Consider the following 26112-nt stretch of genomic DNA (forward strand, 5'->3'; position numbering starts at 1 on the left):
TGAAGAAGGGCTTATGCCCGAAACGTCGATTCTCCTGTTCCTTTGATGCTGCCTGACCTGCTGCGCTTTTCCAGCAACACATTTTTAAGCTTTGGTTCGAATACTTCAACAATTCAAAACAAAAACCTGATTGGCAGCCATTATTTTTGAGTTTCACAATATTTTTCACTGGATCTCCTGCAGCACTGCTCGTTTGACTGCTTGGAGCTCGGTGAACGTTTAGCTATGGTCAATCCACCCTGCTCCTGAAGCCCTTGGGAGAGTGGATACGGCTTTGCAGCAAACAAGAATTTAAATTTATATAGCACCTTTAACATCGCAAAGGTTCCAAGTGCTTCAAAACAAAAAGTCACCAGACAATAAATCTGACACTGAGCCACAGTTCGACCCGAATGATATCCAGTGTCCAGGGATTATGTAAACAAGAGTGATTTTAAAAAGTAAGGTTATGTTCTCTAGAATTTAGAAGGCTAAGGAATAATTTACCCAAAATTTACAAGGCATTAAAGGGAACAGATAGGGTACGCAGAGAGAGGCTGGTTTTTCTAGTTTGGTCTCTAATCACGTGGTTTGATGCCACATTATTAATTTGGGATCTTTACAGCTTGCTCCAAGAGAAAACAAAATCAAGGACAGTCTTTAGCCTTGCACATCAAGGTAACGCTATTTATTATACATTAAAACCAATAACTGGTATACAGGGTGGTACCTGACTTATAAACGCAGGGATTAGTTCCAGCACAGCCTCCCAGCTCTTACAGTCAATCAGAAAGGCAAGTATTTTCGCCATGCTTTCTCCACCATCTTACACACCTTGTCTGAACACCCGCTCTCTGTTGCTGTCCATTCCTCAGTATCCTCCAATGCATTATGTTTTTATTCTGCTTGTTAGCCTTCCCAAGATGTATTACCTCACACTTTGAAAACCCTCCATGATCTCTGCACTTTTTATAGACAGCAGAAGATTCATTGTGTGGGAAATAATTGGTACTTTTGGAATGTCTGGTTCAGTGAAACTCTGCAATTAAAGAGACATAAACAATTCCTCCCTCCCCTCTCCAGACACCATTTTCTCTTGAGTTGCTGGGGTCTTGTCTTGCCTTACTTGAGCACAGAATTCTCACCATCAGCTTCGTGCCTCTCCCACATTACACAGTCTGAGGAGCATCATCAAATGGTTATAGCATAAAAAGAAGGCATTCAGCTCAGCATGATTGTAACAGCTCTTTATGAGGGTTAGTCCCAGTTCTCCACCTTTCCTCTTACTGGATGAGCATAGGTATGTTCCAACTCAGAGCTGGCCATTCAGTCCCTCCAATCAGCCCTGCCAGTCAGTATAATTCTGGCTGATCATATCTTCAACTCCACAATCTCCACCTACAGCGCTGATAACCCATTGGTCGACTTTCCTAATTGCAATTAGGAAAGGGAAATAAATGCTGGCCTAGCCAGTGATGCCCATGTTCCACAATTAAATTGAAAAACAAAACTCTCTGGTTAATTATCATGGTTCAGTGACTAGGAAACATGTCAGGATTAATTCATTGAGCTGGGAAACATAACTCAATTCTCAGGAGGCTATTTGGTTCAGTATGCTCCCTAAAACAACTACCAATTCATCCCACTTCCCTTCTCTCACAGCTCTGTAAATTCTTCATCTCCAAGCTTATCCAAAGAGCTGAACTTGTTTCCATCATCTTTCCAAGAACTGCATTCCAGATCATCGCAACTCACTCTGTAAAACAGTTTCTCACCATATCCCTAATTTTTTTGCCAATTTTCTTAAACGACATTCTTCAAACTACAACCTTCCTGCCATTGGGAACAGTTTATTCTTACTTACACAGTCAAAACTCTTCATAACTTTACGCATCTTTCCTTTACCTTCTCTGCTCCTAGGGGAAGGATTCTACTTTACTAGTCCGACCACATATCTGAAATCCCCAGCGGTACTTATGTACATTTTTTCTGCACTCCCCCCCTGCCCCCCCAAGAGTAGTGACCAGAATGAGGGAAATGCTCCATTTGATAACTTATAAAGATCTAGCAAAAGTTCTTAGCTTTTTCACTATCTGTTTCTATTTATAAAGGTTGCATTCAAAGAAAAAATTAATCAATGTGACCTTCAAAGATGTGACTAAATTTTGATGAGAAATCACTCACAAGTAAATCATTCATTGAAGTGCACCCTACTCTAATTTGCAATGTCTCACTGCTCTCCCAGTTCATAGTTATGTTACTCTTTCGGAGCTTAAATGCCAATGTTAAAATTTCCCTAATATTGGCAACTCTAAAATGATAGCTTCTTCACCTGTTCACACTTTATGAACTGCCTAATTTTAAATTTATGTCAAACAGAGCTTCCTGATTTAGATTGTACATTCATCTGCTACTTTTTTTTTAGACTTACAGTGTGGAAACAGGCCCTTCGGCCCAACAAGTCCACACCGACCCGCCGAAGCGCAACCCACCCATACCCCTACATTTACCCCTTACCTAACACTATGGGCAATTTAGCTTGGCCAATTCACCTGACCCGCACATCTTTGTGACTGTGGGAGGAAACCGGAGCACCCGGAGGAAACCCACGCAGACACGGGGAGAACGTGCAAACTCCACACAGTCAGTCGCCTGAGTCGGGAATTGAACCCGGGTCTACAGGCGCTGTGAGGCAGCAGTGCTAACCACTGTGCCACCGTGCCGCCCACTCTTGCATCTAATCACACTTTACCTTAAACTGCATCTGCCAATGTTCTGCCTGTATTCATCTATGCTGTAGTCTTCTTGACTCACTCTCTTAAGTCCTATCTTAATAACAGAAGGACTTTCAACAGCTTCCTTTGTGGAGAATTTTTGGTTTAATTTACTTCGCCCGGAGGAAACCCATGCAGACACGTGGAAAACGTGCAAACTCCACACAGACAGTGGCCTGAAGTGGGGGGAAATCGAACCCAGGTCCCTAGCCCTACGAGGCAACAGCACTAACCACTGAGCCACCATGTTACCCCAATTGATTACCTCTCACTCTTCTAAAGGCTAATGGATAAAGGATCAGCAATGAGGTGACCAAAACTATACGCTGTATTCATGATGTGGCTTTGCTAAGGACCCCGTACAGCTGGATGCCAAGTATCCTTTATTGTGTATTCCATTCCCTTTGCAATAAGTGATAGAATTCCATTTTGTGTAACCCTGCAAATTGAAACTCAAGATCAGGAGCTGGAACCCTGACTGAATACATTTTCCACTGCAACCCAAGCCTGACTGTAGCAGTCTAACACATAAAAAACAATTAAACCCAATACCTATCACTAAGCTACCCAATATTTAAGCTGTTATACTCTAGAAAGCCAAGTGGTGAAGGTAGAACTGGAGCCAGTCTTTATGCACTTCAATAAAAGGTTATGGGTCACGACATTGTGTGTAGGAGTTGGGACGTCATGTTGCGGCTGTACAGGACACTGGTTTAGGCCACTTTTGGAATACTGCATTCAGTTCTGGTCTCCCTGCTATAGGGAAGATGTTGTTAAACTTGAGTTCAGAAAAGATTCACAGGATATTGGAGGATTTGAGCTATTGGGAGAGGTTGAATAGGCTGGGACTGTTTTCCCTGGAGCATCAGAGGCTGAGGGATGACCTGACAGAGGCAATTAAAATCACAAGGGGCATGGATAGGGTAAATAAGGTCTTTCTTCCCAGGGTAGGGGAGTCCAAAACTTGAAGGTATAGGTTTAAGATGAGGGGGAACCTTTTCACGTAGAGGGTGTATGGAATGAGCTGCCAGATGAAGTGGTGGAGGCCAGTACAATTATAACATTTAAAATACATCTGGATGGGTAGATGAAGAGAAAGGGTTTAGAAGGATATGGGCCAAATGCTGGCAAATGGGACTAGATCAGTTTCAGATAGTTGGTTATCACAGATGAATTGGACCGAAGGGTGTGTTTCTGTGCTGTATGACTAGATGAATCTATTTACAGATATATATATCACAAACACGACTCATGAAGCACTGCTGTGAATCATTGGTGCTCATGGAAGGAACAATATAAATGCTAATCTTTGTAGGCACTGAGACTTCATTAAGGGCACATGTTACATCCAGGAACAAGGTCTCAGCAATGAAAAGCCTTTATCATCTCTCCATATAATGTGGAGACAATGTAATTTGTATCTTCAACCTATTTGAATGGTGAAAGATTTAGATTAGATTCCCTACAGCCCTTCAGCCCCACCCAAACCCATTTCCCCTCTGACTAACGCACTTAACACTATGGCCAATTAGCATGGACAATTAACCTGACCTGCACATCTTTGGACTGTGGGAGGAAACCGGAGCACCCAAAGGAAACCCACGCAGACACGGGGAGAATGTGATAACTCCACACAGACAGTCGCCCGAGGCTGGAATCAAACCTAGGTCCCTGTGAGGCCACAGTGCTGACCACTGAGCCACCATGCCGCCCCATTGGATGAGTGATCCGAAATGGGAGGGGTCTGGGATAGCTCTGACATATGACACTCAGTGGCCCTTGTTCAAAATGATCATTCAAAAATCTCTGCACAAGAACAAAGCTCCCTCAGAGTGAGACTGAACATCGCCAACATGGATACAGCACAGAAAGAGACTATTTGGCCTCTCGCTAGACGCCAAAACTACAGAAAAGAGGATGGGAACCAGGAAGAATGGTGTGGGCCACCCTCAACCCACCATGACTCAGTGGCATTCAAAACTCAATACCTCCATTAACAGCTTGAGGGCATTGTCATCTCTAATCCGCCCCTCCTTACGTCCCTTCGCTGCCAGGTTTGTAAACCAGACACACGGAATCCAGTACTTGTTATACGGAGAGTGAAGACTTTCATATTTCTTTCGCTCATCTCTGGTCATAAACCCTGCAAAGGAAACAGGTTACATTTCAACACTCCAAGCAGCAATAGCTTGAATACTTCGGACAAGAACTAGGGGGGGGCATAGCCTCAAAACAACGGGGGACAGATTGAGGACTGAGCTGAGGAGGAACTTCTTCACCCAGAGGGTTGTGAATCTGTGGAATTCCCTGCCCAGGGAAGCAGTTGAGACTACCTCGTTGAATGTTTTTAAGACAAAGGTGGATTAGATTTTTGAAAGGTAAAGGAATTAAAGGTTTTGGTGAGCTGGATATGTGGAGCTGAGTTCACAACAAAGATCAGCCATGATCTAATTGAATGACAGAGCAGGCTTGAGGGGTCAGATGGCCTACTCCTGCTCCTGGTCCTTATATTCTCATGTCATCTTCTTGTCATAATTCTTAGCCTTAATCTCATGTGCTGACTATCATTACCAATGGGCATTGAAATATTTCAGTTTGGTAGTGGGGAGGGACTACTGTCATCCTGACAACAGCAAATTACATTTATAGACCATCTTTAATATTAAAAATGGCTGCCATGTGCCTCACAAGGGCATTATAAATCAAACTTTGGCCACATTAGAGTCACAGAGGGCTGGAGCAGAGAGATGACCATGCTGTGGCAGTCAAAACCAAGCATCTTCATATTTTAATCCCATTTTTTTAAGTATCTGGCTCATTGATGCCCTCCAGCACATCTCATCCACATCCCGCACCTCTGCCCTCGAACCCCAACCCTCCAACCGCAACAATGACAGAACGTCCCCTTGATCCTCACTTTCCACACCACCAACTTCCGTATACATCACATCATCCTCTGTCACTTCTGCCACCTAAAAACGGACCCCACCAGCAGAGATATATTTCCCACCCCACCCCTATCCGCTTCCCATAAAGGCTGTTCCCTCCGCAACTACCTGGTCAGGTCCACGCCCCCTAATGAACCACCCTCCCCTCCCGGATCCTTCCCCTGCCACTGCAGGAATTGCAAAGCCTGCACCCATACCTCCCCCCTCACCTCCATCCAAGGCCCCAAAGAAGCCTTCCACATCCATCAAAGTTTCACCTGCACATTCACACACATCATTTACTGTATCTGTTGCTCCCAATGCGGCCTCCTGTACACTGGGGAGACAGGATGCCTACTTGCAGAGCGCTTCAGGGAACATCTACCCCATCGCCCTGTGGCTAAACACTTCAGCTCTCCCTCCCACTCTGCTGAGGATGTGCAGGTCCTGGGCCTCCTCCATCTTATCAGCCTGAAGGAAGGACACCTCAACTTCTACCTTGGGACTCTGCAATCCCATGGCAACAATGTGGATTTCACCAGTTTCCCCTATCTTACCCCAGTTTTAACCTTCCAGCTCAGCACCGCCCTCATTGACCTATCGTACCTGTCCATCTATCCGCTCCACCCTCCCCTTCGACCTATCACCTTTGCCCCCCACCTCCATCCACCTATTGCACTCTCAGCTACCTTCCCCCAGCCCCACCCCACTCCCATTTATCTCTCCAACCCTGAGGCTCCCAACCTCATTCCTGAGAAAGGGCTTTTGCCTGAAACGTCGATTCTCCTGCTCCTCAGATGCTGCCTGACCTGCTGTGCATTTCCAGCACCACACTCTCGACTCTAATCTGCAGTCCTCACTTTCGCATCATTGTCCTGTATGCCTTGGGATTGCAAATCGAGATGCTCTTTAAATGTTGTGAGGGTTTCTGCCTCTGTTAGGTCAGATGAGCAAAAAACACCTGGGTCAAAGAGGTTGGTTGAGAGGGCTGTTTTAAAAGGTGGAAACGAGGCTGAAGACATGCAGGGAGGCAATTTCAGAACTCGGAGCTGAAGTGACTGAGGACATGGTCAGTAACAGCCGAACGGTCAACACCAGGGACAGTGCCTGGGGTCAGAATGAGAGGAACATCAATATCTTGAAGGGCTGGCGGAGATAACAGAGTTGGAGACGGAGCCATGGTGGGGTTTGAAAAATAGGATGAGAACTCGAAAATAAGGATGTTGCTCCATTGAAGGTGCTGGTGAGCCGCCTTCTTGAACCTCCGTCGTCCTCACAGGGATGCAGGAACAGCCATGGAGCTGTTATCCAGGGAGTTCCAAGATCTCATAGAATCGCTACAGTGTGGTTGCAGGCCCATCGAGTCCACACTGACGCTTCAAAGAGCATCCCACCCACACCATCCCTATCCCTGCATTTTCATGGCTAGCCCATCTAGTCTGCACACTGTGAGTAATTTAGCATGGCCAATCCACCCTAACATGCATACCTTTGGACTGTGGGAGGAAACTCACCCAGACACAGAGAGAACGTGCAAAGTCCACACAGACAGTCGGCTGAGAGTTGAATCGAACCTGGGTCCCTGGTGCTGTGGTGCAGCAGTTCTAACCACTGAGCCACCATGCTGCCCTCGGTTCAATGTTATATACGAGAAAAAACAACTTTAGATGGCAATTATTTGGCAAATAAAGAGACATAAGGTAACTTGTGCCCTGATATTGCTTTTGTAAGGGAGAGCCCAAGCTACGGTATAAATGCAGTTACCTTCTTAACTTTTTTTAATCATTCAAAGGATGTGAGTGTCGCTGGCCAGGCCAGTATTTATTACCCATCCCTAATTGCCCAGAGGGCAGTTAACATGTCAACCCCATTGCTGTGGGTCTGGAGTCATGTGTAGGCCAGACCAGGTAAGGATGACAGTTTCCTTCCCTAAAGGACATCAGTGAACCAGATGGGTTTTACCTGACAATCGGCGATGAATTCACAGTCATTGCTAGACTCTTAATTCCAGATTTTATTTTAATTGAATTCAAATTCCACCATTGAACTCCCTATCCCCAGAACATTACTGGGTCTGTGGATCAATAGAATTGGATAATAATTTATTATTAATAATAATATTTGAATAGACCTTTCTTGATAGTGAAACCACACAGAGGTATGTCTTATTGTGAAAATTCAGATGAGGCATTTTACTGGTCAGCAAAGCTGTCCTGAGATTCTAATGTCTCCCGAGACTAGGTACAACTCATCTAGCCATGGGTTAAGAATCATAGAATCCCTACAGTATGGAAACAGGCCCTTTGGCCCAACAAGTTCATACCGACCCTCTGAAGAATAACCCAACCAGACCCATTCCCCGACCCTATTATCCTATATTTATCCCTAACTAATGCACCCAACTACACATCCCTGAACACTCTGGGCAATTTAGTATGGCCAATTCACGTAACATGCCCATTTTGGATGTAGGTTTGCTCACTGAGCTGGAAGGTTCATTGCCAGACGTTTCGTTAACCTACAAGGTAACATCTTCAGTGGGTCTCAGGCGAAGCAATGCTGAAAATTCCTGCTTTTTATTTATATGTTTGGGTTTCTTTGGGTTGGTGATGTCATTTCCCACCAGCACACTAAAACAGCAGCTAATGAATTTTGAAAGACCCTATACAGAAAATGAGCAAAACTAATGTAATTTGCAAAATACCGTGTAAGGACTGTAACAAACACTACATTGGACAAACAGGCAGAAAACTAGCCACCAGGATACATGAACATCAATTAACCACAAAAGACATGATCCTCTCTCACTAGTATCCTCACATACGGATGAAGAAGGACAACACATCCATCCTAGGACAAGCCAAACAAAGGCACACACAAGAATTCCTAGAAATATGACATTCCAATCAGAAATCTATCAACAAACACATCAAGTTAGACCCCATCTACTACACTCTGAGAAAAAAGAACAGAAAGTGACTTCACCACAGGAAATATTATCATCACAGGAAATGACATCACCTACCCAAAGATATAAATAGAAAGTAGGAATTTTCAGCATTGCTTCACCTGAGGCCCACTGAATATGTTACCTAGGAGGGCAATGAAACATCTGGAAATGAACCTACATCCAAAAACCTCAACCTGAGCTAAAGATCTTCTCAAAACTCACGAACATGCCCATTTTTGGATTGTGGGAGGAAGCTGGAGCACCCGGAGGAAACCCATACACACACAGGGAGAACATACAAACTCCACACAGACAGTGACCTGAGGCTGGAATCGAACCCAAGTTCCTGGTGCTGGGACGCGGCAGTGTTAACCACTGAGCCACCGCACAAACAGATGAAGGGATTGCCTGAGTGACACAGGAGAGCAGGGCCCCATGAAGATTAATGTATCAAGTCACAAAGATTGGAGTTTAGAGTCAATTTGCTTTATGAGTAGTATCTAACTGAGTGATGCTTGGACTTCTATCTATGAATTGGATACGCATTGAGTTGGGCTACCTCCCCTAAACCAATATCTAAAAATGGCTACATGGCCGTTGGATGTTTAGCCCAGGGGAAGGGTGTGTGAAGGGCCACTTAGGAAGTTGTGCCGACAATCCCAGGGATCAGTGCCAATATGGAATTGGGATAAGAGGGAGGACTGCCCCTGAGCAGTGCTGTGCTGAAGTTTCAAAATGGAAGAAAGTTTTGACTTTACAAAGCCCTCACTCCTCACAGCACCCCAGACCCCATCCAAGCTAAAACATGTCACCCCACACTCTCTACCTGCCCCCCTCTCAACCATGTACCCTCCATGCCAACCTCTGCCTATCTCTACCACCCCCTAGTCCTTTAATAGCCCTAAGTCAATGCTAACTCCATGCCCCCCTACTCACCAATCTTTGCCCCCAAACCCCCCCCCCACAGCAAGCTTACGCAGTATCCACCATGGACAGACCTCAGGACTCATGTTGTGATGTGATAAAATAAAGTTGCGTTAAACAAGGTTCCGAGTGTCTATTGCAGACTTCACTCGATTGAGAAGAAAGTTGGCCTTGCCCACATCCCACATTTAATTTAAGAGAAACTTAGACTGTGGCATTCAATATCACAACAAGACAGTGTGTAAAGTCTAAAGCAAAATTTGTTGGAGAAACTCAGCAGGTCCTGGCAGCATCTGTAGAGAGAGAGAGAGAGAGCAGAGTCAATGTTTCAGGTACAGTGACCCTTCTTTAGAATATTTCTTCAATGTGTAAAACATATTATCTTTTCTCCCTGGACCTTTAGTCAATTGTCCTTTAAATGCAGCAGGTTCCTGTCTCTCCCGCCCTCCCTCCTGAAATAACAGGAGCAACATTCGCAATTGGCCACACCAGAGGCACAATGCCAGGCTCTCACGATGCACCCCGCCTTACCTGCCTCGACGACGTGGTCCATGGTGGGGAAGCGTTTGATGACGGCAGTGCTGACTGAGCGGAGGATGAGGAGAGCAGAGAGGCTGGCGTATCTCATCATTGTCCGGCGCAGCATGCGGCCTCGCTCATCCGCCCCATGCACGTTCCCCGAGATGACACACATGAGCCGGTCGGGGAGCGGGATACTGGTGTATTGGTTCCACCAGCGGTTTACAACAAGGGTGACATAAAAACCTGGGGGGGTGCAGGGGGAAAAGAAGATAGGAAAAATGATCCATGAACCAATATGGTCTAACTACCTCAAGACTGAAGAGTCAGTACAGACAAAATGGACCAAATGGTCTCTATTTCAATTATTCGAAGCATCTACTGCAATCAGAGCAAATTATACACCTGGACATTAGTAAATAAGTTGGTAAATGTTGATTGCACCTCAGTTGAGTTATTGATACCCAATTATTCATCAACTTCTGTTGGCTCTAGGACATAGAGTCATAGAGAGGTACAGCACGGAAACAGACCCTTCAGTCCAACCTGTCCATGCCGACCAGATATCCCGACCCAATCTAGTTCCACCTGCCAGCACCTGGCCCATATCCCTCCAAACCCTTCCTATTCATATACCCATCCAAATGCCTTTTAAATGTTGTAATTGTACCAGCCCCCACCACATCCTCTGGCAGCTCATTCCATACACGCACCACCCTCTGTGTGAAAAGGTTGCCCCTTAGGTCTCTTTTATATCTTTCCCCTCTCACCCTAAACCTATGTTTAGTTCTAGTTCTGTACTCCCTGACCCCAGGGAAAAGACTTTGTCTATTTATCCTATCAGGTGAAACTTCCTCCCTTGTGTTGAAATTCACGGGATCTGTTTTTTTGTTCCTTGCCTTTCATGGGAATGTTTTGCCCATCCCTGATTGCTTTTGAATGGAGAGTGTTGCTCAGCCATTTCAGACATTACATTGTCTGGAGTCACATACAGATTGATGCTACAGATAATTAATCTGCCATGCTGGGATTTGAACCCATCTCCTCAGGACATTTGCCCAGATTATCCTGGTTTATCAACTGATGACATTCCCATTACACCACCATCATCCCACTACCAAGTCTGATACAACAGCTACCTTTAACAGGGGCTCCCACAAATGGCAATGCGATAAATGATCCATTTGTTCTGTTTTTGCGGATTTTTTAAAAAATTCATTCATAGGGTGAGGGCGTCACTGTCTAGGCCCAATATTTATTGCCCCTCCCTATTTGCCCAGAGGGCAGTTGAGAGTCAGCCACGTTGCTGTGGGTCTGGAGTCACATGTAGGCCGGGCCAGGTAAAGATGGCAGTTTCCTTCTCTAAACGACTTTAGTAAACCAGATGGTTTTTTACAGCATCGGCAATGGGTTCATGGTCACCATAAGACTCACAATTCCCGATTTTTTTTAGTGAATTCAAAGTCCACCATCTGCCTTGGCAGGATTCGAACCCAGGTCCCCAGAACAGTGTTTGGGTCTTTGGAATAACAGTCCAGCTACTAGGACACTGCCTCCCCTAGGGTGATACTTGTGGTGCCAATGTGGCTAGGACACCGGTGAGGAGTGGTCTTGAAGAACTGGAGGTCTTTTTTCCCCCAGCAAAGTAATATCTCAAGCTGTGGAGGGTGGGGGTTGGAGATGGAAGCTTAGGTTGGAAGGAACAAAGAACTTCACTCTGTATCTGAACCACTGCATGTGCCCTAACATGGTGTGACAAGGGGGACTACCCTCAGGAATTAGACCTTTTGCTCAAAAGGTGCCTTGTCAAAAGGATCTTCATTGTTTTTGGATAAATGCACCTCCCGTTACTATCACCCACGCTACACAGCAACATCTGAGAGTACGGATGCCAAAATTTATTTGTACGCCATCAATTTCAAGGGATAATATGATTATTTGATTGTGATTGGGTGTCTCCCCCCCCCCCAGACAACTCATGGCAGATTAATTCCTTTTTTGAATTCTACATCTACCTATGAAGGAGGGGAATTCTCTCTGATAGCCCACAGGGAGTTCACAAAGGGGACTCCACCTTCATCATTTTGATTTGATTCGATTCATTGTTGTCACATGTACCTAGGTAGAGTGAAAGGTGTGCAGATTGTGCCACACAGAGATAATCGGACAGAGCGAGGAATACCACGTTATAGCTGCAGAGAAGGTGCACAGAGAGCAAGATCAACATTAAATTTAAAATTTGAGAGGTCCATTCTGAAGTCTAATGCCAGCAGCAAAGAAGCCTACTTTCACCCACTCCTTCCTCTTGTCCATAAGCTCTGAAAGCAATGGCAATGCCGCCTTGGATAGAATAGACCTGGAGAAGGTGTTTCCACCAATAGGACAGACTGGGACCCGAGGGCACAGCCTCAGAGTGAAGGGATGGCCCTTTCGAACTGAGATGTGCAATTTCTTCAGCTCAAGGGGGGGTCAATCTGTGGAACGTATTGCCGCTGAAGACTGGGGAGGCCAAGTCATTGAGCATCTTTAAGATACATATGTTCTTGTTCACTAAAAAGATCAAGGGTCACACGGAGAAGTCAGGCAGCATCCGAGGAGCAGGAGAGTCAACGTTTCGAGCTCTTCATCAGGAAGAAGCCAGGAGAATGGGTTTGAGAAACATATCAACCATGATCCAAGGGTGGAGCAGTTGCAATAGCCGGATACTGCTCCTATATCTTGTGGCCTTATACCAGCTTCCATGGGACAGATGGGAGACCAAATCAGGCTCCTGCAGTGTGCACTGAATAACCTTTATGAATGATTAGAGCGGGTAGGGATATTGTGCCCAATATGGCTGCCTTGGCCAATCTCACATCTGGAGATTCTAAATGCTAAGGAGGACGGTGAGTACATCAGGTCTTAGTGTCATTGTAGTGGTTGTCGCTCACCACAATACTAGCCCACCTTCCCCAATAGCAGAACCGTAAAGATAATTCCTGTGGAGTTACGTTGTCACTGCCGCAGTTTATAAAGAGCAGGGGTGAAAGGTCACAGAGGGCTTGTTCACAATAAGCCCCAAATTGGTGAACCTCAAGCCAGAACATTTGGGAATTTGGGAATGGTGGAATTTGGAAACAAACATTTAATTAAAGGAGACCATCTGCAATCTACTTCCCAATTATTCCCAATTACAGGACAGCAAGGCCCAGAGGATTTAGACCAGATGGTGAGATCAGACAAGCTGGTGTGTCCAGACATTTGGGAAAAAAAGTTGGGGGAACAAGAATAAAGCAAGCAGAAGAACACAAATTAAGAGTTAACCTACCAAGTACAAAAGCCATAGGGATTAGGTTAGCATAGTGATTGCAGTACAGTGCCAGTTTCTCAAAGTATCTCTTCTGCTCTTCCATCAGCACAAACCTTTTGCAGCAACAAAAATGAAACGATAAATAAAAGAAAACTTTAAACCAAATTAATTATTTTCCATTACCAGCCTCCAATCAAAGACATTTGTACGAGGAGACTATTCAGCCCCATCATAGAGCAACCCAAAACTAATCTCATTGCTCAGTGCACTCTGTCTCAACATTGTTCCGTACCTAACATGTATGCACCTGTTCCTTAAATGGCATCTGCCCCAACAATTTCCTTTGGGAAACGTTCCAATACTCCTCTGCATCCATGTTTTTTTTCCCAAACTTGTTCAATTCTAGAAAGCCAATTTACAAAGGGTAGCATTGGAGCTAATTTTTACCCATTCTTACATTTATTTACAGTGTAGAAAATTACAAGCATCCTCCTCCTAACTCAACCACACCACAGTTTCAGTCAGTGTCTCCTAGTATGTGCTCGAGCTTACCAGTAGGGACAGGATAGGCTGAAGGGCCTCCCACCATGCTTTAAGACTCGATGTGAAATCCCAATTAATGCCACTTGCATATAATTAAACACAACTGATAACCAGTGATAAAAGCACAGCAGTAATGATGGGCTGAATGGTCTCCTTCTGTACCGCAATAATTCTGTGATAAACAATGAACAATCTCATTTGTTCTGATGAAGAGTAATGCAGACTCAAAGCTTGTTGTCTCTCCATGGATGCTGCTTTGACCCACTGTGATCTCCAGGATTTGATATTTACAGTAGTAATGTCACTCTGTGTATTTTCTGTCAACGGGCCCCTAGGAAACCATTCAGGCATCTCTGCATCCAAACTCTAAGGACATCCAGGACCAATTTTCACCCGGAATGGAAGCACCCTCATTTCATCTCATATTTTGAGGAGAGTTGAATGTAGTTCATGGAGAAGAGCATTTCTGAGAGCTGATGGTGACAGAGCCAAACCTTCCAAAGCTAACTTATTCCAAACTTATTCTGGCTTTACCTGCGTAAGTTTATGTCCTTGCTGATTCAGTTTTGTTTGAGCATATTGCTGCTTTATCTGGAGATCGAAACAATTTGGTTCCAAATGTTGGTGTTTCGTGATCGGACATTCTTGTTAACCCACCAACTTCACAAGGCAACAATTAGGGTGAGCGGATCTTTCCCAGCCTCCAGACACATTCCAATCAGGAAGGGGAGAGCAAAAGAATTTGAAGCATTTTGAAGCCCCCTCTCTCCCTTTCCTCCTCTGCTTCCCACATCCTCAAAAGCTCATCGATGTGGACCCAGCATCATTTCTGACGGGCAGCTGTATAATAAATGTCAAAAGCCTTCCCCTCCCCACACCCTCAGTGTTCCTACTGCCTCCAATTCCCATACACTGACTTTCACCAAAGATCCTTAGGGAGAACCTTCTAAACCCACAACCTCTTCCATCTAGAAGGACAAGGGCAGCAGGTACTTGGGAACACCGCCATCTGCAAGTTCCCCTCCAGGCCACTCACCATCCTGACTTGGAAATATACCACCGTTCCTTCACAGTTGTTGGGTCAAAATCCTGGAATTCCCTCCCTGCTGGCATTGTGGGTCAACCCACAGCAAGTGGGCTGCAGTGATTCAAGAAGGCAGCTCACCCACACCTTATCAAGGGCAAGTAGGGATGGGCTATCCGTGCTGGGCAGCCAGCGATGCCCAAGTCCCAGAAATGAATTAAAAAAACAGTCATTCTTCATGTAATAGTTGAGCATCAGTGAGCTATTTGGACATAAGGGGGCATCATATCCAAACTCACACCTTCTAACATTCCACTTCCAGCATCACCCAGAAGGTCAACAATTTGCCTCTTCCTGAGCACTGGGTCTTCAGGGGAACTCAAACAGTCCATGACAGGGTTTGCTCAAGTCACTTACAACCCCATGATTCTACCTTGATCCTCAGTACCATCAGGCCAGACTTCAAAAACCATGATGGAACAGTGGATGGCACATAGTAGGTTACACAGCTCCTGCAGGATGGTATCTAACCTGTAGGCAACACTCAGGACTGCATACATGAAGGAAAAGACGAGGAACTCTTTGTAGAGGAGTTTATAGATGCTTCCCTTCCAGAGAACCAGCAGTTTGGAAAAACTGCAAAAGCGGACATTAGCCACTCGCGCTGTGTAGGTGATGGTCATCCCTTGAGTTACCAGAGACTCAGTAAGTGAGCGACAGTCAGAGAGAGAGACGGAGGAAGCTTTCTGTAGGAGGTAAAGGAGAGAGAAGTTTAGACACCTAGGAATTCAAAGCTACAGAACTAAAAGATCAACACAAACCATGTTGGAGATCACACTGAGCAACCGAGAACATAAAGCACACTGTTAGATACACTGCAACAACTCACAAAGGCTCTTTTGCAGTACCTTCCAAATCCATGACCAACTGGAAGCACAAGGGCAGCAGAAGCAATGGGAACACCACCACTCTCTGCAAGTTCCCCTCCGAGTCACAGTCCTTGGGTTAAAATGCCTTTCCAACAGCACAACGGGAGTCCTTACATTACACACACTGATCAGTGAAGCCGGGATACAGGTCAATTGTGATCTAATTGAATAACAGAACAGACTTGAGGAGCTGAATAGAATTGCACCTCTAATGACAGTGTGGGTCTACCTACAGCAGGTGGACTGCAGCAGTTCAAGAAGGCAGCTCACTACCACCTCCTCAAGGGCAACTAGGGACGGGCAGTAAATGCAACACATGGACAAATAAATATTTATTGTAAAAAAAAACAGGAAAAAAAAGGAGGAGAGCTCCTGCAAGAACCTGACAATTCAATCATACCAATGGTGGGAGATATTTCTGAGAGCACTGGAATCTGTATCTCAAAAGCTGTTGACCTCCAGTAAGTCAGGAGATCCAACTGTGATATACCACCGGAACAGCTTCAGACTGACTGAAAAGGTCTAGGAAAGAATAGAAAAAGAGTTTTAGTTTTAAAAGCCATGACAAGCAATCAAGAAATCGTCCTTCATGATCCCACCTCCCCTTACCACTGTCCTCTCAAAATAATATAATTCTCATACCTGGGGGGAGGCTGTCTTCCAATCTCTCAACAACATAGCTACTCGTCTTCAGGACGGAAGAGTTCAGAAAAGGTTCGAAATTTTGGGAGGAGGAATGAGGACAGGTAACACAAAATTATCAAATATTTTCCAAGTGATAGGAAGGGTTCCGAGGGAATTGGCCAAATGCTGGGAAATGGGACCAGATTGGTCATGTTGCGGCTGTACAGGACATTGGTTAGGCCACTTTTGGAATATTGTATGCAATTCTGGTCTCCTTCCTATCGGAAGGATGTTGTGAAACTTGCAAGGGTTCAGAAAAGATTTAGATTAGATTAGCTACATTGTGGAAACAGGCCCTTCAGCCCACAATGACCCTCTGAAGAGTAACCCACGCTAACACATTTCCCATCTGACTAATGCACCTAACTTTGGGCAATTTAGCATGGCCAATTCACCTAACTTACACATCTTTGGACTGTGGCAGGAAACCCACACAGACACAGGGAGAATGTGCAAACTCCACACAGACAGTCACCCAAGGCTAGAATTGAACCTGGGACCCTGGTGCTGTGAGGCAGCAGTGCTAGCCACTGTGCTGCCCTAGGTTGCAGACTTTGAGTTATAGGGAAAGGCTGAACAGGCTGGGACTGTTTTCCCTGGAGCGTCGGAGGCTGAGGGATAACCTTATAGAGATTTATAAAATCATGAGGGCATGGATAGGATAAATAGACAAGATCCTTTCACCAGAATGGGGGAGTCCAGAACTAGAGGGCATAGGTTTAGGGTGGGAGGGGAAAGATATAAAAGGGACCTAAGGGGCAACCTTTTCACACAGAGGGTGGTGCATGTGTGGAATGAGCTGCCAGAGGAAGTGGTGGAGGCTGATGCAATTACAACATTTAAAAGGCATCTGGATGGGTATATGAATAGGAAGGGTTTAGAGGGATATGGGCCAAATGCTGGGAAATGGGACTAGATTAGGTTAGGATATCTGGTCGGCATGGATGAGTTGGACCGAAGGGTCTGTTTTCGTACTATACATCTCTATGACTCCAGGGAAGTCTGCAGGATTCCTACAGCATGTAGCTTGGAAACCCATATCCCTTTAAGATAAAGATAAACCTTTTCTTACTCTTTTAATTAGACTCTGATAATGCATTGTGTTGCTGCAAATGCATAGGGCCTCACTGAGACTGCTCCTGGAGTATTATGTCCAGTTTTGTCTCCCTGCCTAATGAAGGATTTACTTGCCATAGAGGGACTACAGCAGAAGTTCTAATTCCTGGGGTGCCCTATGTGGAGACACCGAGGAGACTGAGCATGTTTTCTCTAGTGTTGAGAAGGTGGTCTCCTTGAAGCACTGAAAATTCTTACAGGGCTCTGCAGGGTAGATGCAGAAAGGACACATCGCCCTGGCTATATGATGGTTTAGGAGTAGGGGACAAAGTCACAGATTAATGGACAAGGAGGTGAGGGGAAATGTCTTCACGGTGGTGAATCTTTGGACCACTCTAGCCCAGAAGTTCAGTTATTGAGTCTTAGTGAGTTTTGAGAAGATTGAGTCTATTCAAGACAGAGACCAATAGATTTTTAGATACCCAAAAAAAGTTGGCATTGAAGTAGATGACGAGCTGTGATCTGGAATCAAGATCCACTCCTGTTCCTGTGTAATGAAGAGGTATCATATGGTACTGCATGGTTCTGCCACTCTCTCCTATCTTAAAGGGTTAATCCACTAAACATTTGCAATACAGATGATTTTTTTTTATTGCTAAGCTAGGAACTTTATCTGTGTACTACGTTGTATTTCACATCACAACCCTTGCTGACTTTTAGAAATGCAACGCACTGCTGGTAATCAGCTTACTGAAGCCGAGTCAATACAAATGTCCGCAAACTCCTTTTCAGTGCACCTGAATGACATTCTGACCAATATATAGTCGATACAAAATAAGGGGAACAATCTCTCCTTTGGCTGGTCGTGTAAGATTGGCATTTTCGGTTACAGCCTGCTCATTATATACTTCTCCTGATTTCCATTCATATTGCAAGAAATGTTGGAAGAATGACTTGTCCAAAATTGCCCAATTCCCACTATCAGACAAAGTTAAAATACCCCCATAGTGTGGTCAGATGTGCACAGTTTCAAGTTGCAATCACTCTTATTAGAAGACAATGTATCTATGATTCAGGGTTCAACTTCAAACCTAATTAACAAATCGAACAAAGGAACTCACACAAACTTCGTTGCAGAGTCTGTTACTTATTTCACAGAGCTAACATCTTCTCCCACACTCACTCTGCAGAGGTGCAGAGATGTTCAATAACCTGGACCATCAACTCTGAATTAACCCAAGGTCACACACTCTATTTAATCCTGAACTTGCTCAAAATCAAACCTGAGAATGGTTTAATATTCATGAAAGAAGCTTCGTTGCAAAGCTATCAGATTTGCAGATGGATGCCTCGGGTTGCAGTGAGGTTAGGGCTGTTGCAATAGTTCAGTGACTAAATGCCTCATTCAGAACAAGACAGAGGAACATAGGAATAGGAGTAGGTCATTTAGCCCATTGAGCCCTCCCCACCAATGACCTGATAAAGAGCTGATACTCAGAAAGCTTGTGATTTTAAATAAACCTGTTGACTATAACCTGGTGTTGTGTGACTTTTGACTTTGTCCATCCCAGTCCAACACCGGCACCTCCACATCATGGCTACCATTCAGCCTGAATATTGTTGATCAAACACTTTTACCCAACCCATCCCCATGACCATGTACACCACCAGTAATCAGAAATCTATCAATCTCTACCTTAAACAGATTCAACAACCAAACTCCCTTAGCCCTCTGAGGTAGAAAATTCCATCCGTTCGGAACCCTCTGAGTAAGAATAAATTCTCCTGACTTCAGACCTAAGTGACATCCCCTTCTAATTTTAAGTTGTGTCCCCTGGTTCTCAACTCCCTAATCAGAGGAGACATCTTACCTGCATCTACCCTGTCTCTCATGTTATATATTTTGTAGATTTCAATGAGATCACCTTTTATTCTTCAAAACTGGAGAGAACGCAGATTGAATTTGGCCAATCTCTCCTTACAGCCATCCCAGAAACAAGCCTGGTGGACCCTCATTGCACTCCCCTCCGTGGAAGCATGATTTTTCCTGGCAGTAAAATCAATGATAAATCTGAAACAGGTTGGATCCTGGTCCGATTCCTCAATTTTATAAACACGCATCCAAATCCCTCTGCCCCCTTCATATCTCCTCCTGTATTTCTCCATTTCTGGCCTGTGTGCACCCCTCACTTCCTTGGCTCTACAAATGGGCCACCTCATGCCTTCCCCGTTGATCTAATCCCCAATCTGGAACTTTCTCTTCATCCATCATCTCCTTTCCGATCCATCTAACACCTGCAAAAGCTTTGATCACCTAAAATGTCTTTCCTTTGTCTGGGTGTCAGTTTTTTTTTTCTTGTCTGATCATAGAGCATCACTGGATGCTTTGCTGCATTAAAAGGTGCTATGCAAATGCAACAAGTTGTTATCCGGTGCCAGGACTGGGAAAAGTAGGTTGATCCCATAAAATGGCATTAGTCGCTCCAAATAGTGCTAATGTTACCAGGTAGAAGGATTGGCATCCAATCACTGTATTGGCAGAAAGTGCCCCCATGAAAGCATCAAAACGGGACAGGATATCCCTCACCCCTCCAATACACAGCAGTCCAATTAGCTGGATGTGAAGCCTCCACTAGTCCATCAGCCCGCTAGGTCCACGAGTGAAATAGGGCAGCCCAAGGCTCGCTCGCCCTTGGCGACTGAAGAACAGTGCACATTGCATTGACATGGGACAGGAGTGTCAGGAATTTTACATTTCCAGACCCTTCGTTGAGAATCCTGATGTGGTGGCTTTTGCAAAGTTAAAGGTCAGTTGGGAAAAGTCAAACCATTTTCCTACCGTTACACAATTAGCCTTTGCCGGGCGCTGCAGGAACAGTGTTGAATGAAGTTTTCTCTCTCTCTGTCTGTCTACCCATCGCAAGGGACTAAACCTCCCCAGCACTTTAACAAGGCAGTTCGATTCTCACTCTGAACGACAACATTTCGCTCCGCCTTAAGCTCCGCCTCCAACTTGACCAAAGTTTTGATGTCTTTCTTTGCAAGAGAGAATACACCCCCCATCCCGCTCCACACCACCGGAGGTACTGTTGTTGGACTGGGGTGGACAAAGTTAAAAATCACACAACACCAGACTCTAACCTGCTATTGTGTAATTTTTAACGCTGTTGGAATGGACAGTTATGTCCCTGTTAACCTCGCTCTCAGTATTTCTCTAAAGTGAAGTTGAAAGCCATTCAGTTGTGTGTCAGAGGACTTTTTGGATATAAAAATAAACTGAAGTCAAATTTTAGATTAGATTTCCTACAGTGTGGAAACAGCCCTTTGGCCCAATAAATCCACACTGACTCTCTGAAGAGTAATCCATCCACTCTGACTAATGCACCTTAACACTACGGACAATTTAGTATGGCCAGTTTACTCAAACCTGCTTATCTTTGGACTGTGGGAGGAAACCCGCACAGACACGGGGAGAATATGCAAACTCCACAGTCACCTGAGGCTGGAATTGAACCCTGGTCCCTGGCACTATGAGGCTGCACTGTGACACCCCATGTAAAAGTTGGGAAAATTCAAATCTTTTTGTTCAAAGCAAGAAGTTTATAAAATACTGAGGGGTATAGATTGAGTTAATGGCAGGTGTCTTTTCCCTAGGGTGGGGGATTTCAAAACTAAGGGGCACGTTTTTAAAGCGATTGGAGAGAGATTTTAAAAAGGCATGAGGGGCGATTTTTACACAGACGGTGGTACCTGTATGGAGTGAACTTTCCGAGGAGGTGGTGGATTTAGGTACAATCACAATGTTTAAAAGACATTTAGATAAATAGGAAAAGGTCTGGTAGGAATATGGGCCAGGAGCAGGCAGGTGAAACTAGTTTAGTTTGGGATTGTGTTTGGCATGGTTGGACCGAAGGGTCTGTTTCTGTGCTGTATGACTCTATGACTGTAGAACAGTCTGGCACTCTGTACATGATCTTGCCTTGTTTATAGTCACTGTTGTGCCCTTTGCCTGGATAACAGTTGGTGTTTAATTAGCAATAAGTCTCAAGAATCCTCATCCCCTCAGATTTGTATCCCCAATCCCAGTTTGCATACATTTTAAAAGACAGGGAAATGTTTCTGTTTGAAGGGGGAGGTCCTCCATTTTAATTATGTTTCACTCATAGATTTATTTCTACTTGGAATTTCTACTCAGCCCTGGGGGGAGCAGGAACGCTTTTGCAGAATTTAAACCTGGCTTTCTCTCTCCTGCTGTCAAGTTGTCCTCCACTTTCTGTTCTCGTTGTCACAAATGAGTCAAATAAAAGAAAGAACTGCAGATGCTGAAACCAATGCAAACATTTCTGGAGAAACTCAGCAGGTAAGGCATTAGCTGTGTAGAGAAACAACAGAGTTAACATTTGAAGTCCAGGGACCCTTGCTTTGAGACATTTTCAAATCAATCTGTTCAGAGATGTTACTACACACCTACATGGGTCTTGAATCCAGGTGTCCTGGTTCACAGCCATGGACACTACCTCTGTTTAAAAGCCCTTCAAACATTGACTAGACTACAGTGTGGAAACAGTCCCTTCAGCCCAACAAGTGCACGCTGACCCTCCAAAACAGTAACCCACCCAGACCCATTTCCTTCTGAATAATTGCACCTAATACTATTAGTATAGTATTTCCTAGTATAGGAAATACACTAGGTATTTCCTAGTGTCAATTTCTTGTCTTTCCCAGAATCCTGCACCCCATTTCTATCCAAATATTCATCCAATGCCTCAATTGAACCTCCCTCCTCCACATTTCCAGACAGTGCACTCCAGAACCTAACTACTCACTGGATGAAAAATATTTTTTCTGATATCACCTTTGCTTCATTTTAAATCTATGCCCTCTCATGTTTTGTTCCCACAATCAGGAACAGTTTCGTCCTATCTACTCCATCCAGCTGATCCAGCTCTTTTGAAAATCTCCATCAAATCTCCTCTCAGCCTTCTTCTCCCCAACATCTTCAAGCAATGCTCACACAGGGTGGCACAGTGGTTAGCACTGCTGCCTCTCAGGGTCTCAGGATCATGCCAGCCTCGGGCGACTATCTGTGTGGAGTTTGCACGTTCTCCCCATGTCTGCGTGGGTTCCCTCCGAGTGCTCCGGTTTCCTCCCACAGTCCAAAGATGTGCAGGTCAGGTGAATTGGCCATGCTAAGTTGCCCGTAGTGTTAGATGCATTAGTCAGAGGGAAATGGGACTGGGTGGGTTACTCTTCGGCGGGTCGGTATGGACCGGTTGGGCTGAAGGGCCTGTTTCCACACAGTAGGGAATATAATCTAAACTTAAAACAAACTGGCATTTCTCATCCAGGGAATCATTCTCATAATTTGCTTCTGCACCATCTCCATTGTATTCACACGTCTCCTGTAATGCAGCACTCACAACTCTACAGAAGTCCTTTCCTAATTTTACCTAAAGTCCAAAGTGTTTAGTATCCATATAACGTCTATAAACAAGAAGACTCACTGGACCCGAAATGTTAACTCTGCTTTCTCTCCAGAAATACTGTGTTTCTCCAGCAACTTCTGTTTTTATAACATTGACTGGAACTGTTCATAACATCCCCTCTGAGCTAACCCAGAGATTCACCTCTCAACACAGTTCCCAGCATCAAGATCAAAGCCATCAAGTCCCACTTGGAATGCATAGTGTCTCTTCAATGGTTTAAAGATGCCATTTGTCATGACGTAACTCATTCAGGAACATCAACACTTCAAATTTTTCAGTCAGTTCCCTCATGCCCACTCTCAAGGCCTCACCGAAGATCTTTCCCTTCTCTGGTTTCTCACAGTTGGGGTTGTTAGAAATGATCACAAGCTAGAGATGAGGAGGAAGTGAGGACTGCAGATGCTGGATTTCAGAGTCAAAAAGTGTGGCATTGGAAAAGCACAGCCGGTCAGGCAGTGAAATGTGAAGGGGCAGGTGACTATATGAACGTGATTCCTGATGAAGGACTTATGCCTGAAATGGTGACTCTCCTGCTCCTTGAATGCTGCCTGACCTGCTGTGTTTTCCCAGCACCACAAGAGCTGAAGATGAGCTGACCCTCTGCATTCTCCATTTTCAACTCACCAAATATAGTTGCCTGTTCCTTCAGATTTCAGACCCTGCTTTCTTCACACTGTCGTTTAGCTTTCGGCCCAAGATGGTTCAGCTCCAGGCTTTTGCCAGCTATACACCAGTGGCATTTTAACAGGCACAAGTCCCCAGGGCCAGATGACAGGCTACTATGGGAGGCAAAGGAAGAGATTTCTGGGGACCTGGCGGAGGTATTTACTACCTTGCTGACCATAGATGAAGTGACAGATGACTCATGTGATTCCTTTGTATAAGAAGGGGAGCAGGGATAAGCCAAGGACTGGTTTATCTGATGTCAGTGGTAGGGAACTTATTGGAAAAGACAGGACAGGATTAATCATTACTTGGAAAGGCAGGGATTGATCAGGGATAGTCAGCACAGATTTGTTAGAGGGAGATGTTGTCTGACTAATTTCATTGAGTTTTTTGAAAAGATGAATATATTGATGAGTGTAGTACAGTTGATGTGCTTTACATGGACCTCAGCAAGGTCTTTGACAAGCACACACAATTTTCATCCTACTTTTATCATGACAATTCACAAGAATACCAATTCAAGGGGAAAACCAACACTTAGACTGCATTGGAGGAGAATGCTGATCAGCTGGCAGGTGGATTCTGATTGGAAGAGGTGCTGCCATTGAAATGCACCAATTGATTATGATTGACAGTTAACTAGCATGCTTAGTTTAAAGTGCGAACAAGAAAGATTTATTGGTTTATTTCCCAGGACAATGCTCCAATCAAACCAAGTCAAGGTGGCATGGGTAAGATTTAAACAAAGCCTGGCAGTTAACTGTTGCTCATCATTAACGAATATATTCTTCATGGCACAGCTCTATCAGTCAAAGTCTATTTACTAAGTAATCAACACAGTTCTCTCATCTGGTATAAGTGTTGTTTTCACTATCCATTGCTATTTCTTGCAAGTTGTCCTGATGACTGACAAGCGACACAGTGCCAGGTGGCTCAGTGGTTAGCATTGTTACCTCACAGCGCCAGGGACCCAGGTTTGAATCCAGCCTCGGGTGACTGTGTAGAGTTTGCACATTCTCCCCCTATTTGTATGGGCTTCCAAGGTTGGGGTTTCTTTCCCCTAGAGTATCAGAGGATGAGGTGTAACCTTGTAGAAGTTCACAAAATCATGAGGGGCATGGATAAGGTAAATAGCGAAGATCTTTTCTCCAGGGTAGGGGAGTTCAAAGCTAGAGGGCATAGGCTTAAGGTGAGAGGGTCAAGATTTAAAAGGGACCTAAGGGGCAACGTCTTCACCACCACAGAGGATGGTGGGTGTATGGAATGAGCTGCCAGAGGACGTGGCAGTGACTGGAACAATTATGACATTTAAAAGGATGTGTGCATGAATAGAAAGTGTTTAGAAGGATCCAGACCAAATGCAGGCCAATGGGACTAGATTAATTTAGGATATCTGGTCGGCATAGACGAGTTGGACCAAAGGGCCTGGTTTCCATGCTGTACATCACTATGACTCTGGTTTCCTCCCACAGTCCAAAGATGTGCAGGTTAGGTGGATTGCCCATGAGAAACTGCCCAGTATTGTCCAGGGATGTGTTGGCTAGGTGGGTGAACCATGGTTAAGGTGAGGAATGGGTTTGGATGGGACGTTCTTCAAAGAGTCAGTGCAAACTCAATGCACCAAATGGTCTCTATCTGCACTGTAGGGATTCTATGATTCTAGTTCAAGATAGAAACCTTCAACAAAATGTACCTATTTACAGCAACAGTTCTATATAATCAAAAGACTATTTATCTATCTCAGCATTAAATCATATTTATTCAACTCATTATAAAATACTTGAATACTTTAATCCATGGGAATGCAAGTACCACATAGATATCAAAGTTTTTGTGGTGAGCTCTGAGTAAGTTTGAGGCCAGTTTTTCTGTTCAGTTGTAGCTGATACAAGCATATCAGTTTCATGCTAAAAATCATTGCACATTAAGGGGATCAGAGTGAGAAATGCTGACCCATAAAGCACAGGAGCAGAAAAAGGCCATTCAGCCCATCACTTCTGCTCCATAATTCAACTCCACCTTTCAGCCTTTACCCCACAATCCTTGATTTCCTTACTGATTAAAAACTTCTCCATCTCAGCTTTGTGAACAAACCTGTCTCTACAACCCTCTGAGAAAAAATGTCCTCTTCAAGTCTATACTAATTGGGTGACTCCTTACTCTAATATGATGCCCTCTGATCCTAGACTCTCCCACAAGGGGAAACAACCTCTTAGCATCTAACCTATCAATCAACTAAGAATCTTATATGCTTCAATAAGGTCACCTCTCATTCTTCCAAATTCCAATGAGCACAGACCCAACCTACTCAACCTCTCCTATTCAGGATCATTCCCTGGACGGCCGGTAATGCTGTTCTATC

The 26112-nt window shown here is 44.6% G+C and overlaps 1 protein-coding gene across 3 annotated transcripts in view; it reads right to left on the bottom strand.

Annotated features, from left to right (window-relative positions):
- best2 (bestrophin 2) overlaps positions 1-20531 on the bottom strand; it is a 34816-nt gene extending 14285 nt beyond the window's left edge. For 2 of the 3 annotated variants that reach the window (XM_060855159.1, XM_060855157.1), the window contains exons 1-6: positions 20438-20531; positions 16259-16380; positions 15461-15675; positions 13381-13475; positions 10086-10319; positions 4742-4896 (exon numbers count right to left, since the gene is read on the bottom strand). In XM_060855159.1, coding sequence (XP_060711142.1) covers positions 4742-4896; positions 10086-10319; positions 13381-13475; positions 15461-15612 — 636 coding nt within the window. In that variant the 5' untranslated portion in view covers positions 15613-15675; positions 16259-16380; positions 20438-20531. The remainder of the gene's footprint in view (positions 1-4741; positions 4897-10085; positions 10320-13380; positions 13476-15460; positions 15676-16258; positions 16381-20437) is intronic. The other variant, XM_060855158.1, reaches the window with a different exon arrangement.
- Positions 20532-26112: the final 5581 nt, after the last annotated feature.

This window comes from Hemiscyllium ocellatum, chromosome 45 (assembly GCF_020745735.1).
Source record: "Hemiscyllium ocellatum isolate sHemOce1 chromosome 45, sHemOce1.pat.X.cur, whole genome shotgun sequence".
NCBI classification, from domain to species: Eukaryota; Metazoa; Chordata; class Chondrichthyes; order Orectolobiformes; family Hemiscylliidae; genus Hemiscyllium; species Hemiscyllium ocellatum.